The sequence below is a fragment of the Aplysia californica genome, unplaced genomic scaffold (genome assembly GCF_000002075.1).
Source record: "Aplysia californica isolate F4 #8 unplaced genomic scaffold, AplCal3.0 scaffold00934, whole genome shotgun sequence".
NCBI lineage: Eukaryota > Metazoa > Mollusca > Gastropoda > Aplysiida > Aplysiidae > Aplysia > Aplysia californica.
Window position 1 is genome coordinate 39,029 of NW_004798204.1, and position 18,161 is coordinate 57,189.

Genomic DNA, 18,161 nt, shown 5'->3' on the forward strand with positions numbered 1-18,161 from the left:
TCTCTCTCTCTCTCTCTAGGCATATAAATAGATATAATAATATATATTTCGACTTATAATATTTTTTTACACAGACACACACATACACACACACATACACACACATAAACACTCTCACATATACACACTCACTGTTTTTCTCTTTCACACGCACACATTCGCAACACTCAAGTGTCTTATCTTTTCACCCCTACAATCGTGTTTCACAAAAACTCTAGCCCACATTCCCCGTGTCAAGGTCTTCTCAGAACACACCCCCAGACTTTCTTCCAATCTCGATGTCAGGGCAGTTCCGTATTAAGTTACCCTTTTACATGTATCTTTCGATTCCCTTTTTCTCTATATTTCGTTGTATAATAAATCCTTTTTTCTCTTTGTTTAATTACCCCCTTTCTCTATATTTCGTTGTCCTTGCACTCCAGATCTACTCCTTCTCTATTATTTGTTATCTCTTTTCACTATATGTTTCGTTACCCTTTCTCTTTATATTTCGTTGTATACCCCTTTTCTCCACATTTCATTATAATCCTTTTTCTCGTCGTTCCTTGCCAATATCAATCTGTCTGTCTCTTTGCCTGTCGTGTTTGTGAGTATATCAGTGTATGAAGATGTATGTAGATCTATGTGTATGTGCGTGTGTGAGTGTGTGTGTGTGTGCGTGCGTGCGTGCGTGCGTGCGTGCGTGTGTGTGTGTGTGTGCGTGCGTGTGTGTGTGTGTAATATATTATTGTATTAATTTTGTAATTGCTGCTATGCAGTCGAATCTGCCTTAAGCGGCCACCTGTACAAACAATATACGGAAACTTCTCACTTAATCATCCCTTGCGTATCTTTTTTTTTAAAACATAATAATGACACTGTCCACGTTGTTCATCTGTCGCAGACAACCACTTTTCACTTCCACAATGGGAGGCAGTCCTCGTGTACAGAAGAACTTGTCTAGGACGGCCACTTAAATTGTCGATGTGAAACACGTCCGTCTTATACAAGCAGACGTCTTACACAGAGTCATTATAATTATAATGTAAGTACGTGTATCATGTAAGAAATACGCGAGGGGAAATATGAAGTGGTCGTTTATGGTGGTGATTGTCTTGTCTTTACATGCCCCCCCCCCCCCTCTCTCTCTCTCTCTTACACACACGCACACATACACACACACACACACACACACACACACGCACACACACACACGCCACACACACACACACACACACACACACACACACACACACACACACACACACACACACACGCGCGCGCGCGCACTCCCCCCCCCCCCACATACACACACATACATACTCACACTGTCTTTCTCTTTCACACACCTCTGTAGGTCTATTGACTGACCGTTATCGTGTCGGAGTGCTTCTCTTCAAACACTATAATCGGTAACCCTGACCCAGCCTCTTTGCCCTGACCTCAGGCTGACCCAGTCAGGTAGGTCTTGATCTATACATGAATTAATTTCTAGTTCTAGCGTCCGCATGTGTGCGAGTGCGTGTGTGTGTGTGTGTGTGTGTGTGTGTGTGTGTGTGTGTGTGTGTGTGTGTGTGAGAGAGAGAGAGAGAGAGGGTGTGTAAGTGTGTGTGTGTGTGTGTGTGTGTGTGTGTGTGCGAGTGTGTGTACTTGTAGAGTGCATATGTGCGTTTATGTGTCTGTGTGTGCGCGTGCGTATGTGTGCGTAGTGCTTGTGTGTGGGTGTATGTGTGTCTGTGATCACTCACCTCGCGTTGTTCCGTGCACGACTAAGTCTGCTGCCAGAGAGTGAGTACACGCTTTTCCCTGTACTGTTCCCATGCCCATGGATGCACTCAACACAAGAGTTAGACCCACATCCTCTATCTCGACGCTCAGAGACAAGAGCGGAGAAACTTCTACTACTACTCTCCGTTAAGACTGAACGCTGCGAATTCACCACAACAGTTCTCCGGCAGACATTCCAACATTCAGGCTTGAGCTGTGAAAACGAAAGTCTTGCGGCCACAGCAGAGGAAAACATTGTGTTCTTTGGGTTATAATGATTATAATCTCGCTTTCTTCTTCTGCTTTGCAAGCTAACACAGTGAAAGATCTATCCACACTCACTCCGCAGATCAGCAAAATAAAACCACCGGTACCTTAGCGTACGTAAACAAACGCGGCTTGTTGAGTTGATCTCTACACAGTACCTACACAGTTCGCGCACAGCGCGCTCCACAAGTCATTCCACGCTCTCGTAGGCTACACATACATACACAGTAATGTCAATTATGTCAATGTGTGTACTTCACGTGGTCTGCCTCTACACGGCACGGCTCGCGACAGTAGCAGTAGCCTCAATAGGAGTTGTGAGAGCATAGTAAAACAAAATGTAGCTGTTTCACTTTATATAGTACGCCTGTACGGTACTGTGACCAGTGTGACCAAAGATTCTTTGGTGTGACCTCGCTTGTAGGCCTAGAGATGACAGACAGGTGACGTGTACGATTTAAGCAATGTTTCGCCTCGCGCTGCTTCACTTAGCTTTGACACAGGTCACAGAACCATTTATAGGCCCATATCGGCCGGAAAGCATACCAGTTTGTCACAGGCCCACCCTGCCTCAACTAGTCTTTTCCCTGAATGATGGAAGTGTTTGTTGTTGTTTTTTGTTTTGTGTTTGTTTGTTTGTTTTTAGGGGGGTCAATAGGCCTACTTTATTTGCCTTGGTCGCATATAGTGACTATGGTGTTACAAAGGTCCTATTCTGTACTCACCCGTGCACACAACAGACGAGAACATAACTATTACATTATTATAACATGTTTAAACAGCTCCGCACCATAAACGTTCCCTCACACATACACACACACATACACACACACATACACACACACACACTCTCTCTCTCTCTCACTCCCCCCCCCTCTCTCTCTCACACACACACACACACACACACAAACATTCTCTCTCTCACTTCCTCTCTAACCCCCCCCCCCTCTCTCTCTCTCTCTCCCAATCTCTCTCAATCCCCCCCCCCTCTCTCTCTCTCTCTCTCTCTCTCTCTCTCTCTCCCTCTCTCTCTCTCTCGCTGTGTGTCTTGTTCATTTGGACAATGTTTATCAAATTATCTAGGTCTGTCTATCTATACACCTATCTGTCCATCCCTCTATTTATCCATCTATCTATCGGGAGCTGTGTAATCCATCACTCGTGCGTCAGTGGGGCCGCCAAAATTGAGAAGGCGTGGCCTCTAACGATCGCAAGAGATTATCTCAAACAACCATCTCGTTTCTACGTGGATCACCTGTGGAGTTTGCTAACCGACGACCGACTTTATGAAGGAACTGGGTCGTCAGTCAGGGGACCGAGAGCGCCGGATGTTTCGACGGCCACTGGGACGAAATGGTAGCGATCGCTGAGGCCTGCATATTTCTTAATTTTGGACTCTTCTGCCTTCTTGGCGATACTGCCGGGAGTAGAGGCCGATGAGGAGATGGACAGCGGTGAGAAGGAGTCGGAGTATGTGGCGTCCCACACAAGGCATTTCCCACCCTCGAAAGGAAAGATGGTGATGCCGTCTGGTCTTTTGCCGTCGCCCTGGTCGAGCCGGAGGGTTCAAGGATGCAATGTAGGCCGGAAGCATCGAGCGCACGCTTCATGATGTCTTTGAGGGCAGCGTGACGTTGGAGACGACCACCACTCCGACGACAAGACAGTAGGCGTAGGCCGAAGCTATCGACTGACGAACCGCATCGGTATGTGTGAGTGTGAGGCTCACATACTATAAGACCAAGTCTCGTCGCAACGCCAATGCGGAGGCTATCATTGTTGAGAAGACAACCGACGGAAGGAGGGAGGGAGGGCGTGGAGCCAGGCGCCGCTGTATGGTTGGCCGGAGGAGTTAAAACAAGCCAGGCGGTGCTGGTTCAGATTCGGTCTTAATTCCTCGACCAATCGTTGGCAACTGGCCTGGTCCCATGACTTCTGAAGGTGAGGCTTTTCGTCTGGAAGCATCCCAAGAGTCTGCCATTTGCTGGCGCGGACATTAGAGTTCCGGAAAGGTCGGGGCAATCGCTCTATGTGACATAGAATCTTTTTAATGAGGTGTTCGTAGGAGTGGAGTGGAGAGAGATAGGCCGGAAGCGCCAGATACTCATATGGCTCTCTATGCAATGCCGACAAGGAACACGGGAAGTTTGGCCTGAGACCATGCTGTATCATCAAATGAGATATTTGTGATGCACTCGGCTGCTTGACGTAGTTGTTCGTCAAATGTCGACAGCTCTCTTGTGGCCGGTACACTCCGTAAAGTGTAGAGTGACTTCTGGGCAGCAAAGCAAATGCGAAGAAGTTAGAGGGCTGGGTGTGAAGTCCAAGAGACATAGTCTCTCGGATATCAATCGCAGGGTCGAAGTTTTTCTGGCCATTGACTTCCTCACAGCTTCGATCTCGATAGGTGCCCCCGGCAGCTCCGCCTCTAACAGCTTCGTTACTCGTACTCCTGATAATGCTGCAATAGAATTTTTTCTTCTGTTCTTTTGTAAGTGTTTTACGGCGCTCGCAACTACATAGGTTATATTATGAGCGCGCAGGATAAACATTTTCAATTGGTAGGAAATTATGAATTTTGCCCGGGTGGCGGCCGAAGCCTACTCTTATCGAAATGACCACCAGGGGATCTTTAACCTGCGAAACTTGCACACGGGACCTCCGAAATTTTTCGCCTTTGTCCGAGAAGGCAGGTGTAGATCTTTCCAAGCAGAAGATCAGGGGTGAGACTGAAAGACAGAAGTAAGGAGCCAAGGAGGAGCAGTAGAGAGGCTGCAGAAAGAGTCAGGGGCCCAGAGGATGGGGCAAAGGAGGTGAGGGAGTGGGGGTAGAAAGTGGAAACGAAAGCAGACGACAGAACATTGCCAGAGAGCAGGAAAGGAGGTGAAAGGAGACAAATTTAGAGAAGAAAAGTTTTCTGTCGCTACCCAGATTCGAACCTGGGATGTGGGTGGTTGGCGGGTGCTCTGGTGTGGTTTGCTCCTTCTTTCAAATAAAATATCTATCGTCCTTATCTCCTTTTTTTATTATGTTACTCTCTTGTGATACATCTATTCTTTGGTAGTTATATGACATTGTGTTGCAAGTGCCGTAAGACTCTTACTAAAACTAAACATAACCCGGGACCTTCGAATGAGAGGTGAACACCTTAACCTCTAGGCCATGAGAGCCCCCCAAATAGAATTTGAGACAATGAAAATCATGGAAATGTTGCAATGGAATTTATTTGGGACAATTCAAGTCATCAAAGGCCACAATAGGATTGATGATGAAAGTCTTGTCAGTGCTGTACTAGAAGTATTTTGTGACAAGCAAAGTCTTGAAAAATGTATTTAATAAGAGTTTGAGACAATGGAAACTATGTAAATGTTGCAATAAAATATATAATTTGCGATCTGAGCTGGAAGTAATAAAAATGTAGCAATGGAATTTATTTGTGTTCATAATGGAGTTCATGAAAACAATGCAAACAAAATTTATCGTTCACAAAAATATTTTATCGGAATCACAATACTGAAAAGGCAATATTAAATGCATCAGAACCATCTCTGGTGGCCCCCATAGTGGGACAACCAGAAGAAAAATGATGGTTAAAAAAACTTAAAGCAGCATGCACCAAAGGTTGATAAATTGTAAAAATAAATGGTTTAGTTTTATGCCCCCATTAACACCATTAGGTCATGGAGGAGGCAGGCAGCACCAAAGGAAGGAAAGGAAAAACCAAGTTGCTTTGTAAAATGAGAAAATGAACATGGGTCCCCTCTCCCTCATTAATGAGATTTTGTAAATAAGATCATTCTGGGAGACAGGCTATATTGCCCTGGCTTGTTTGTTTTAGTAAGGTTTTATGGCGCTCGCAACTGCATAAGGTCATATGAGTGCCAAGGGATGGATGTCAACAGAGAAGTCCAAACGGGGAATCAGGCTTACTCTGCTCACCTCTCTAGCCTCAACAGTACAAAGTCTGCTTCAACTATCAAGGCACCCCGGAAACAGCAGTTCACAAGAGAGTGATAAACATACAAAAGAAGTAGAGGAAAATGACGATAGTAAGGATGAAGAAAGAAGAAGCAGCAGTTCCCCTTAAGTTGTTCCGGCACAGTATGAGCATGAATTCTACTGTGCATGGAACATGTTAATACATGTATCCCCCCTTTGGGAATGGCCTAAAGACACTTCGGTCAGTAGCAAACGGAAACCTGGACTGAGTGGGATACAGTACCAAGGTAAAGAGATACTGCATAAAATCAACTTTCCCACTAGGGAATTGAACTTATTTCTTCTGCAGGCAATGGTGAAGAGCCTTACCATTACACCACATACTCGACCCAAGAAAGCAAAAATGTCTTAAGTGCGTTAGGAGAAAATCGCGAAAGAAAATTTTGAACAAGTTGGAGTATTGAGATAAGACACAATGTGATTTTTCTATAATTCTTGAATAGTTTGAGTAGTGAGATAAGACAAAATTGCTTTGAAAGGTGATATCAAGCTCTATTCAGCCATATGTTTATGTCTGATTTGTTTATTTTGGCACTTAAGCCATTTTTGCTTTCAAAGGTCAATATGTAAGGAAGTACAGCTGGCCTGAGCATGCTACTGAAAGAAAAAGCAACAACATAACAGAAATAACAAAACCGTTATTGTCTCTTCTGCTAGAAAAACAAAAACCCACAGATCTCGTACCTTTTGAGATTTCAACAAGAAAAGAAAATGAAAGAATAACATTGCAGCTTCAATTAAAACAGCTACATTATTTGACCTGACCTGCCACCCTTCAAGTAAAGCCTAATACTCATAAAGTAAATATATTTAACTCGGACTCCGAAACACTCTTGCCTCAAAACAGAAAACGAAATATTTCTTTTATACGATTTGCTAGATTAAAGAAAGGCAAAAGTGTAAAATTGTTTATCTCTAGAAAGATGCAGTCCCTTTTCATTGTCAATGCTGTACCCCCACATCACACAATTTTGATTATTTCAGGAAGCAGGCTGCTTTTACCCAGTTGGCAGTGGCCAACCCAGGTGGAGTAGGAAACATCCCAGCAAATAAATGAAGATACTTGATAAAACATCTTCGCAACAAAGGAATTGAACTTACACCTTTTGTGTAAGATAAAGAGTCAAATTAAATCAATAAAGATGCTACAAGAATTGACTTTTCATATCACAGAGCAAAACAACAGTATAAATATATATATATACGGGACAGATACCCTCCATAATAAAAAAAATTGAGCCAATGGCAAGATAAAAATACATCAACTGCTTACGGTCATAATACAATTGCCTAAGTAAATTTTTAGGTTTCAAGTTATTGGTAACCTCAAAATGTCTGTCCTTTGTTTTGTTTTGTCTATGTTTAGAGTACCGTACTAAAAATTCATTAAGACATTTTTATCTTTCATTAAGTCGTAAGGTTGACTTCAGGAAACACTGTTTTTTCAGATTTTCTCAAAACAACAAAAATTTCCTAGACAATCTTATTATGACCGTGATGATAATATAGTAGAAAATAACATTGCAAGATTCATGCTAGACTGAAATGGGAAGGCACACTTTGAGTGGAACATTACTTTGTTGAAAATAAACAAGGCACTATACCAAAAAATATATATATAGTATATAGATATAAAATGCTGTAAATAATTTGTTTTGGAGAGATAGGTCAGTTCCTCATCATGTCCAGAGGGCCAGTCAAGTGGGCCCTCAAGCCAAGCGCTCGTAGTCCTCCCTTCTGCGTGCCCCTCCACTGACCTCGTCGTCCGAGTCACAGCAGCAGCAGCACCGCCGGCAGCACAGGTAGCACGATGTACAATTTTCTTCACAGCAGCTCGGCTCCACAACGATGAGATTGTCACCCTGGGTAATGACATGCAGCGGCTGGAGGTAGCGGTACACCTATGGATGCATGGCAAGAGAGAGAGGAGGGGGGGGGGGGGGGGAGAGGAAGAGGGGCGGAGGGTTGGGGCAAGGAGGAGCGGAGGAGGGGGGGGGGGGGGGGGATCAAGAGGTTTAATATACTCATATAGTTGAGTACGATACTGTTTATAAGAGAGTGACATACTCTGTACTGAAAACTCATGTATACAAAAAGCAGGAGCAAATTTTTAAAAAGATCTATGTAGCAATACAATGAAAAATGCATAAAATAGAATAGCTTCATCAGTGCCATTTAAGGAACTATTTTGTGGTATATAATCTCTGGTATTTCATATAATAAACAGGCGACCCCACCTCCTTAGTTTAGTTTTAGTAAGATTTTTACGGCACTCGCAACTGCATAAGGTCATAGGAGTGCGCGAAACACAAGTTGGTTGCATTCACAACAGTTCAGTGCAAGGCTGGGCTCCGGTCAACATCATGTTAAAAAGCTAATAATTTGAAGTAGATCTAAATAAATTTATAACTTAAAATAATTTTCAAAAAAACATTTAAAATTTAACATTTTTCATAACCTTCCATAAAGGCCAATGGCCTTTATAAAATCAAGGATTCTGTTGGGATCAGCGACGAAAAAAACAGATCTTGCAATATTTTCTTCAGGTCTCTCCGAAGTCAAGACATTCAGTTAAAATGTGTCTGATGGTAAAATCTGTGTCGCATCTGAAACAGAATGGCTTCTCATCTCCCTGAAGGAGGTAGGCCTATTTATGTGTCAGGGACGAGTGTCCGATGTTCAATCGAGTAAAAATGACTTCGTCTCTTCTGGAGAGGCCAGAAGGTTTTCGTGGACCCAGCTTAATGTTGTGTAGTTTGTTGTTGGTTTGATTCTTCCAGTGAGTTTCCCACAGACTGGAGGCCCCACCTCCTTAAATAGCTGATATCTTGACTTCTATTCAAGATAGATGGGCATTTTTTTCATTGAAAGTAAGACAAATGAACAAGCTCTTAAAAGAAACCAATAACTCTACACGCCTAAAAATTGACGAGAGTCTGATTTCTCTGTGTCACGACACAGAAATTATATATAGGCCTATATATATATATAATATACACATATACAGATTTTTTCCGCCCTCTCCTGCCCACCCAGCAGTAATCTGACTTTAAGTTGGGGAAGTAAAGGCGGCGTGGAAAGGAACTGGCCACCCTACCACAATATGCCGAAGGCCCAGGAAGTTGTCTCACTAACAAGGCAATCCCCAATGTCCGGATCGGATGTGGGAACAACTTTATATGTGTCACGACGCAGTGGAATCAGGCGCCCGTCAATTTTTGGGCATATGGAGTTATTGGTATCATCTTAAAGGTTGTTCATTTGCCTTGCTTTCGATGAAAAAAATATCCATTTATCTTGAATAGAAGTGGAGATATTTGCATTTGGAGGTGGGGGTCGCCTGGTTTCAGAGGTAAAATGAGCAAGAAAATTTCTGCCAAAGTTTGGCCACTTCCATAGCATAAGAGTCCTTGGAAACTACATATTTAAATTTGTTGTGCCTTTAGTCAACATTTTCGCATAAAATGTACACACCAAAGTGTTATTGAATTGAATGGACATACAAGATGTTGAGCAAAAAAACAAAAATTTTAAAAAATTTCCTAACTGGCCGGAAAATGTCAATTTCTCGAAATTCATTATTTTGATGAGCGCCTGATTTCACCAAGATGCCTCACATATATTAAACACGCACACTTAAATGAAAGCAGATTATAATAAAATTATTTTTAAATTCAATAATTACCTTATTCTGAGCAGTCATAATGGAGAATAAGGGGAGGCACTGACAGATACTTCAGTGTTTCGGAGAACTAGATGGTTTTCACCGAATTCATCTGACATCTAATTTCAAAGATCTAAGGTCCTATTCTGAAAACATCTCCCCCAACCTTAGAAAAAGGACAAAACTCTGCACTGCACAATGGGGAAATCTCTAGCATTTGTGGCCAAAGTGTAACCAATGCGCAAAAATGGGCAACTCAGGTAGGCCTATACAGTCAGCTTCAAGTAACAGTGAATGGTGGGTGGTTTAGGTGGGATTATGCTTTATCAAAATACACAGTAGAACAGTAGCTCTGCTCAAACTGACCTGAATCGCAGCAAACTCACGTCCAGTAAAGAGGACAGTCAGTCTGTCACGGGAGTCAACTGCACAATCTACAGGCTTCACGTCCTGGGTGACCGACCTACCCAGGTTGAAGGTGTGGATGATCGGAGCGCTCTCAAATTCAAAGTCCTTGTCGAGAACCTGGGGAGAGGCAAACAGCCAGTCAGAGCTATAGCTTATAATTCTAATAAGAGTTTTACAGAACTTGCAACACAATCAGGTCATAGAAGTCGAAAGTTAGAGGTGATAGAAGGAAGTAACATACAAAGAAAAGATGGAGACATAAATGATAGATGTTTGATAGGAAACAACGAGCAGACCTGATCAGAGCACCTGCCAACCACCACCAGACAGATAAGGACAACAAAGATAACTTCTTTGTTGAGGTAGGCTATAGAGAAGCGCATCAACCTCGCTAGGAAAGAGCAAGACTCATCGACAGAGACTAGAGAGGGAAAGTACAAGTACGACCTACCTGTGGCATCATCCACCTACTCCCCACCATGTGATGGGGAAAACAAGAAAAACAGATGGACAGTTTAATTTTAGTAAAGAATTTTATGGCACTTAAAAATAAGATAGGTCATATAAATTCCCAAAGATATAAGGTGTTACTATAAATTATAAAGTAATAAACAAAAAAGGGGGGAGAGATATCTATAGATAGTTTTGTTTTTTTAAAAAGTGTTTTACGGTACTCGCAACTGAATAAGGTCATAGGAGCGCGCGGGACACATTAAACAATTTCTGAGGGTAGGGAATTTGAATTTTGCCCGGGTGGCGGCCGAAGCCTTCTCTTATCGATTTTAGACTACCAAGGGATTTTTTAGGGTTTTTTTTAATGAGTATTTTACGGCACTTGCAACACAATAAGGTCATATAAGTGCCGAAGACTTGAGGTGTTATGAGAGTGTAACTAACACAAAAAAGAAGGAGGGGAGATAAAGACGACAGATTTTTTATAGGAAAGAAGAAGCAAACCACACCAGAGTGCCCGCCAACCACCCACTAAGGGATCTTTAACATGCGCAACTTGCACACGGGTCTTCCAAGATTTGTTCCCTTGTCCGAGAAGGCTAGGTGTAGATCTTTTCTACCAAAAGACCAGGGGTGTGGCTGAAAGACAGCAGAGGAAGAAGGAGCAAAGGAGTAGGAGTAGAAAGGCTGCAGAAAGAGTCAGGAGCCCAGAGGAGGGGGCAAAGAAGGTGAGGCAGAAAGTGGAAACGAAATCAGACGACAGAACATTGCTAGAGAGCAGGAAAGGAGGTGAAAGGAGACAATTTTAGAGTAGAAAATTTTTCGGTCGCTACATGGATTAGAACCCAGGACCTTTGAAATAGAGGCAAACACCTTAATCTCTAGGCCACGAGAGCCCCCTCTATATATGTTTACACCACTTGCAATACATTAAGGTCATATAAGCGTCGAAGATTAGAAGTGTTACAAGAGAGTAACAAACACAAAAAAGAAGGAGTGATAAGGACGATAGATGTTCGATAGGAAAGAAGGAGCAAACCACACCAGAGCACCCGCTAACCACCCATATTTGATAGGAAAGAAGGAGCAAACCACATCACAGTACCCATCAACTACACATCTGTAGTTGTTTGCATCATAGACAGACATACAACACAGATACAGATACAACAAAGACGGACCATACTGACAGACAACATTTACCAAAAAAAATCACAGACAGACAATTGCAAGACCCTCCCTACCTGCACTCTGTAGTTGTTAGCATCACAAACAAACAGCCGCTTTTTGCTGTCCAGTGCCAGTCCCAGGGGGTAGAAGAACTGTCCTGGGAGGCTGCCAAAGCGGCCGTAAGTGGAATAAGCCATGAAGTCTGGGCCAAACAGCTTCACAATACGGTGGTTGTTGGTGTCTGCCAGTAACAACTCGAACTCGTCATGACCCTCGATGATGTGTGTGGGGTTGAATAGACCTTGACTTTTGCCACTGGCGATAATCCTGTGGCGACCATCATTTGTCTCGGCAAAGACGTCATTTGTGTGTGGAAGGCACATGACCAGGCGGTTGAGTGGCCCACGCATCAGAAGGCCTGATATATCCCGCATGGGCTGGGAGATCACCGTCATCTGAGATGGTGATTTGAACGGCACACAGAACAATTTGATCTCGTGGCTCGTTCGTGAGTGGCCCCCAAAGCAGAAACGCTCTTCCCGGTAATGGTCTGACTGCTTCATGAAGCAACAGACGCTGACCGGGTTGTCAATCCTCTTGGCTCCTACAGGGCAGTTTGGCTTACTGAACATGACAGCCTTACTCAGAGTGCTGTCAGCCACTACCAAGTGTCCTGTGCGGGGGTTGAGCCCAATGGCGATAGGGTGAATGACCTCCAGTTCCCCGTGGCCAAAGCCAAGGTCGTACTGATGGAGCAGCTGTGCTGCTTGTATTCCTGGAGGATATGAGTCACTGTGGACAAAAAGAAAAAATAATGGGTTAAGAAAAAGGGTTTTCGATTTTCTTAAAATAAGATGACACCATTGATATTAATTTTCAAAAAAGAGAATTGTGGTAAGACTAATTTTACAGATGAGTTTGAGTACAGAGACACACAATGGACACAAAAAAGTCACACAGACAGAAACAAAAAAGTGAAATAAAACAAGTTAGACATTCCACTGGTGCCCTCCAGCCTAAAGGTGAAACAATTTCAACAATAACAGTTCTGAAGATGAGACAATTATAACGCTAACAATACCAAAGATCACACTTTCAATTTAAGCACAGTTCAAGCAGGAACAATTGCTCTAAAATACTTTGGATAGTAAGAACTAATTCTTGACACTTCCAAGAATTTGTTATTACTCACTCATTGGTCAGAGCCTCCACCCTGTCATAGGGAACATGGCGAGTCACATGAGCGAGATGTTCGCGAAAGATACAAGCTGTCTTCAAACGTCGAGACTTTCGATCCTTGAGGGTCTTCCTGACAGTGGGGTCATCAGAGGTCACATACTTCTCCTCTGGATCAGTGGGATCGCTATCAGGGCTTTCCCTGGAACTTGGCTTTTTAGGCTTGCCCCAAACTTTGAGTTTGAGAAAAGAGAAGCACATCATAATAACACATTAATGGTCATTTAGAGCAGGGAAAAAGTAAGACAGACAAACAAAAGAGGGAAAGAACAATGGAACCTACCAGTGGCACCATCCAACCACCCACAAGTCCAAACTTAGTACAAAGATGAAAAGCCACATATCACACGATCTCATTTCCATTTTTTGAATAGACATAAGCCCACTGACACAAAAACGGTCGATAAGTGCGGAGGGAAACAATAGGAAAAGACAAAGTGTATAACATAACTTTGTTTTAGTAAGAGTTTAACAGCACTTACAAAACAATAAGGTCTTATAAGTGACGAAGATTAGGTGTTACAAGAGAGTAACAAACAAAAAAAGAAGGAAAAAAAAAGGGGGGGGGGGGGGGGGAGAGAGACAAGGACAGTAAAGTAAAGGAAGAGCAAACTACACCAGAGCACCTGCTAACCACTCAACCATTCAAAACACACTCTGTTTCTTACATGCAACTGTGAAGAGCTAGGCCACAATATCACAGCCTCTGTTTGGAAGGTTTTGTTAGAGTAAGGAGAAGCACACAGACAAAATAATGACCATTTAGTGCTGGGAAAATGTAAGACAGAAACAACAGAGGAAAGCAAAGAAGTAGGACCTACTAATGGTACCCTCCAGCCACCTACCCTGTTTGGAAAGAAATACACAGCCACTTGTTTGAGTAAAAAGAAGCACATTGACACAATGACGATCATTTTGGGCATGAAAACGCAAGACAGACAAATAAACAACAAAGGCAAAGAAAAGAGAAGAATCCATCAGTGGCACCCTCCAGCCACCTGTCATCTTCTACATAAATGCAAAGGTGAAGAGTTTAAAAATTACTCAATCAGATGCGAGTCGGATTTGTCAGAAGGAAGGAGAGACAGAGAGAGAAAGAGAGAGAGAAAGAGAGAGAGATAGAGAAAAAGAGATAGAGAAAGAAAAAAAGAGAGACAGACGGACGGACGGACGGACGGACGGACAGACGGACAGACAGACAGACAGACAGACAGACAGACAGACAGACAGACAGACAGACAGACAGTATGAGAGAGAAAGAAAGACACACAAACACAACAAAAAGACTCAAACAAATAAAAACACAAACAGGCACGACTTACCCTCAGAGTCAGAGCCAGGGGAATCATCTGTCTCTGGACTCAGTGGGTTTGGGCCTTGGCGGACCCCATGCAGCTCCATTACTCTCTGAGATAAACTCTTCTCCTCAACACCTCCGACTGCCCCCTGTAGCTCCTCCTCTTCATTCCCTCGATTCACATTGCCGTCTGACGCACTTAAACCGTAACTCTTTTCCTCTCCAGTTCCTTTATCTCCCTCGCTCCCACTTGTAGCAACATTGTCCCCTCTACCAACCCTAACAAAATCATCTCCACTACCACCACTACTACCCACAGTATCACTACCACTTCCCACAGCACAGCCTCTGCCTTTACTACCTGCACTTCGCCCACTAACACTCTCCCTGTCAGCTTCCGAGCCACCACTGCCTTCATTACTTCTCCCTCCACTGCTTCCACCTTCTTCAACCCTCTCCAAACCCTGACCCTCAGAGGTTTCCTTACCTCTGGTTACAAAGGTGGGATCTGAACTGCCTTCAATAGCACGATCGTCATACTGCTCTTGTTCCTCTGGCAATCTACCCCGAGTATCAATCCCGCCATCCTGACCCCTGTTTCCCTCATTGTTTCTTTCACCATTTCCCTCACTTTGGCTAGAGGCACCCTGACTCTGGTCATTGTCTGCTCGTCCCTCAAACTCATCTGAGCTGGATGGAGGGCTTGCTGTTGACAGGTCCAAGGGCTCTTGGTAGATCAGGTCATACTGCAGATAGAAGATATGCCCCCATGGCAAACAATTTTCAAATCTACAAAGTTCACAACCAAAAATATTGCTCATATTGACAAAATTCACAAACTAATAACCGTCATTCCTCAGTCAGTACCCCAAAAAAAAATTGCAAGAAGCTCACTTGTTTTAGTAAGTTTTAGTTTTAATATGAGTTTTATGGCACTTGCAACACAATAAAGTCATATAAGTGCTGAAAAATTAGGTGTTATAAGAGTAACATACAAAAAAGAAGTACGAGAGATTAGGAAGATAAATGATTGATAGGAAAGAAGGAGTAATCCACACCAGAGCACCCACCAACCATTCCCCTTGTTTGAGCAAAGAGAAGCATACAGAAACAATAATGGTCATTTACTGCTGGGTAAGTGCAAGAAAGACCCAACAGAAACATATGAATAAGCAGAACCTACCGGTTGTGCATCCCAGTCATCCACTACACAATGCTCATATTGCAGACAAAGTTCACTGACACTACAAACATTCACAGAACTGGGTACAGTCGAACCTTATACTTACCTTGAGATGAGCATGAAGTATGAAGTTCGTGGTATAGCAGGGCTGGCAGTATAATGGGGTTCTTCTAATGCCGTCCTTTGTTTTAAATAGCCCAGATTGCACGATGTAAAAGAAAGATTCTGCTGTGTGATCTGTGTTTGTTCTAAAATTCACCTGAGTTTAGTAAGTACAGAACAACTCAGATGGTAGACGGAAGTTTAAAGAGGCAAATAGTTCATTTATAAACAATTCTTTTGTGCATTGGCAAATCCTATCAGTAAGTCGGACTGGCAGTATAACAGGGGGCAGTACAATGAGGTTTGATGGTACATATCACTGACGATTTGGCAAATAGACACTTTTGCCTTTGTACTAAACATCTTATCATGCCACTCCTAAATGTTCCATAAGCTTCCTCAATCAATGGTCTACAATGGAACCAACCATTTGAAACATTTTGCTTTTAGTTTAGTAGTAGCAGTTTTATGGAGCTCATAACATACCGGTCAAAGAGTGCACGAAACGCACGGTTACTTTGACAACAGTTCACAGCAATGTTTGGTTTTATTTTATGGTTAGGTAAAACATTTTAAGGATAAAATTAGTTTTTAAAAAGCAGTTTACAGTTTTTACATAACAAGATAGCACTTTCCCTGCAAAAAGTCCTTACCATTTTCGCCTCCCCTGAATATTCTATGATGAAGTCCTTGTTGTTACAAGTATGCCATCTATATCGCTGCTGAAAAGTCAGTCTCAAAAGGCGAGTGTTGATCTTCAGCTTGTCCATTTTTCTCTTCACATACAAAGGAAAGCTGCATTGTGGGCAGGTGAAGACCTCGGGAAAGTTCAAAAAGATGTACCTCCCCTGGGCTTCATTGACTTGATTTGTAACCTGAACAGCAAATGTCAGAAGTAAAAATAAAAATTCCAGCTTCAGATAGGAAAGACAGACAACCCTATATATATACATTTTTATTATAAAGGCACATTGACAAGATAATAGGCATCGTTATTAAGCACAAGTCTTTTTGCTTGGCCATCTACCCAGTGTTGCCATTGAGTGTATCGTCAAACGCTGTTGTACCAACTACCAAGGGGAGAGCATGAAGTTGGTGGTTATGTGGGCAGGTGAAGACCTCGGGAAAGTTCAAAAAGATGTACCTCTTCTGGGCTTCATTGACTTGAACAGCAAATGTCAGAAGTAAAAATAAAATTCCAGCTTCAGATAGGAAAGACAGACAACCCTATGTACATTTTTTATTTTAAGGCACATTGACAAGATAATAGGCATGAAGTTGGTGGTTGCAGTTTAACGGGATAGCAATGATTGCCATCCGGACAAGTCGAGGACTGGTAAAGAGACTATATTTTATGTCAGCTAGCTGTGGCCAGATTTGACTCAGATTTGCCCTGTTGACCTTTTTTTTAAAACCCAAACTCAGCTCATGATACAGATGCCCACCAGTCTTTCAGATATCAGCAGATGTCTGGCAACCTCAGATATTTTGCCGAAAGGATGAGGGGACGCAGTTTCCTACGAAACTTAAAAATTTTACTCCAATTTCTTTATTGAAATATTGGCCAAAGCCTAAAAATAATAGCATTTTTATCATCAGTACAAATTAGGAGCAAATCCATGACAAAAGCTAGTTAGCCAAATGAACTCACAGAGGCGCATGTGTGGGTTTAAAGAGATTTTCAAGCTACCACAGTGTGGGTGCCATGCTCTGTGTGTACCTCTGGCAGCAAGTTTGCTAGAGATATAGCGGGGCAAATTTGCATAAGTTTAATAGGGACAGTAAAACTCTGGATGGCAGTGTAAAGGTGTAAATTTTAAATACTTATGTTTAACTAGGCGTTCCTTTTCATACATTGGCAAAACCTGGCGGTAAAACGGGCGATATGATGGTTTGACTGTACAATATCAAGAATTTACAATTCCGAATATACAGGTAAGGTGCCCGGAGTACTTAAATATGCTCACCAGGAGACAGACGTGGGATGAAATCTACTTGTAAGCTTAATTTTAATTATATGTTGAAATGTGGGCCAACACCTGTCATAAATTGCTGCGCTCAAAATAAGCAATTTGTAGCCTGGGTTACTTTAATTTTATATTTAATGATCCTATGCTTCCAAAGAGCAGTTTTAAATATAAAACCCAAATAAATATTTTAATTATTTATTGGATCGGGTTTAAAAAAAAATTATATATATTCATATTAGGCCTAGATCTAGATCTAGATCTATATATAATATATATAAAACGAAGTGACAATTTCTCAGAACGTTCGGGAAAATAAACTTGAACTCATATTTTTCTGAACGGTTTCTGTTCTCTAGATATTTTGGTTATTCGCGAGATTTAGGCGTCATCTTTCATTCTACCATTCTGCGAGGACTTTTAAGCATTTTTTGCATCGAATTCAATTTCTAGAGCTAGAGATTTTTAAATGTCTGAATATTCAGATACTTCAGTTGTGGTTGATTCAACGTACATTCCGGACTATACTTCATTTGAAAATGTATACCTTCAAAAGGTACTGCGAGAAAACAAGACTGATTGACCTTGGCAGTAATACCTATTTTTGTCTTTACAGTCACCCAGTAAAAACTAAAATCCTTCATGTAAAAAATAATCCCTCCATATGCC

General features: G+C 42.3%; 2 protein-coding genes across 3 annotated transcripts in view; both read right to left on the reverse strand.

Annotated features, from left to right (window-relative positions):
* Positions 1-2,555, reverse strand: part of LOC101857068 (medium-chain acyl-CoA ligase ACSF2, mitochondrial) — a gene marked incomplete in the record, with an annotated part of 30,799 nt that extends 28,244 nt beyond the window's left edge. Inside the window, 1 exon segment of the mRNA XM_005110710.3 lies at positions 1,728-2,555. Coding sequence (XP_005110767.2) covers positions 1,728-2,002 — 275 coding nt within the window.
* Positions 2,556-6,840: 4,285 nt separating this feature from the next.
* Positions 6,841-18,161, reverse strand: part of LOC101857287 — a 12,671-nt gene continuing 1,350 nt past the window's right edge. Inside the window, exons 2-7 of one of the 2 annotated variants that reach the window (XM_005110711.3) lie at positions 16,179-16,400; positions 14,266-14,986; positions 12,900-13,116; positions 11,782-12,499; positions 10,043-10,201; positions 6,841-7,913 (exon numbers count right to left, since the gene is read on the reverse strand). In XM_005110711.3, coding sequence (XP_005110768.1) covers positions 7,722-7,913; positions 10,043-10,201; positions 11,782-12,499; positions 12,900-13,116; positions 14,266-14,986; positions 16,179-16,400 — 2,229 coding nt within the window. In that variant the 3' untranslated portion in view covers positions 6,841-7,721. The remainder of the gene's footprint in view (positions 7,914-10,042; positions 10,202-11,781; positions 12,500-12,899; positions 13,117-14,265; positions 14,987-16,178; positions 16,401-18,161) is intronic. The other variant, XM_035972971.1, reaches the window with a different exon arrangement.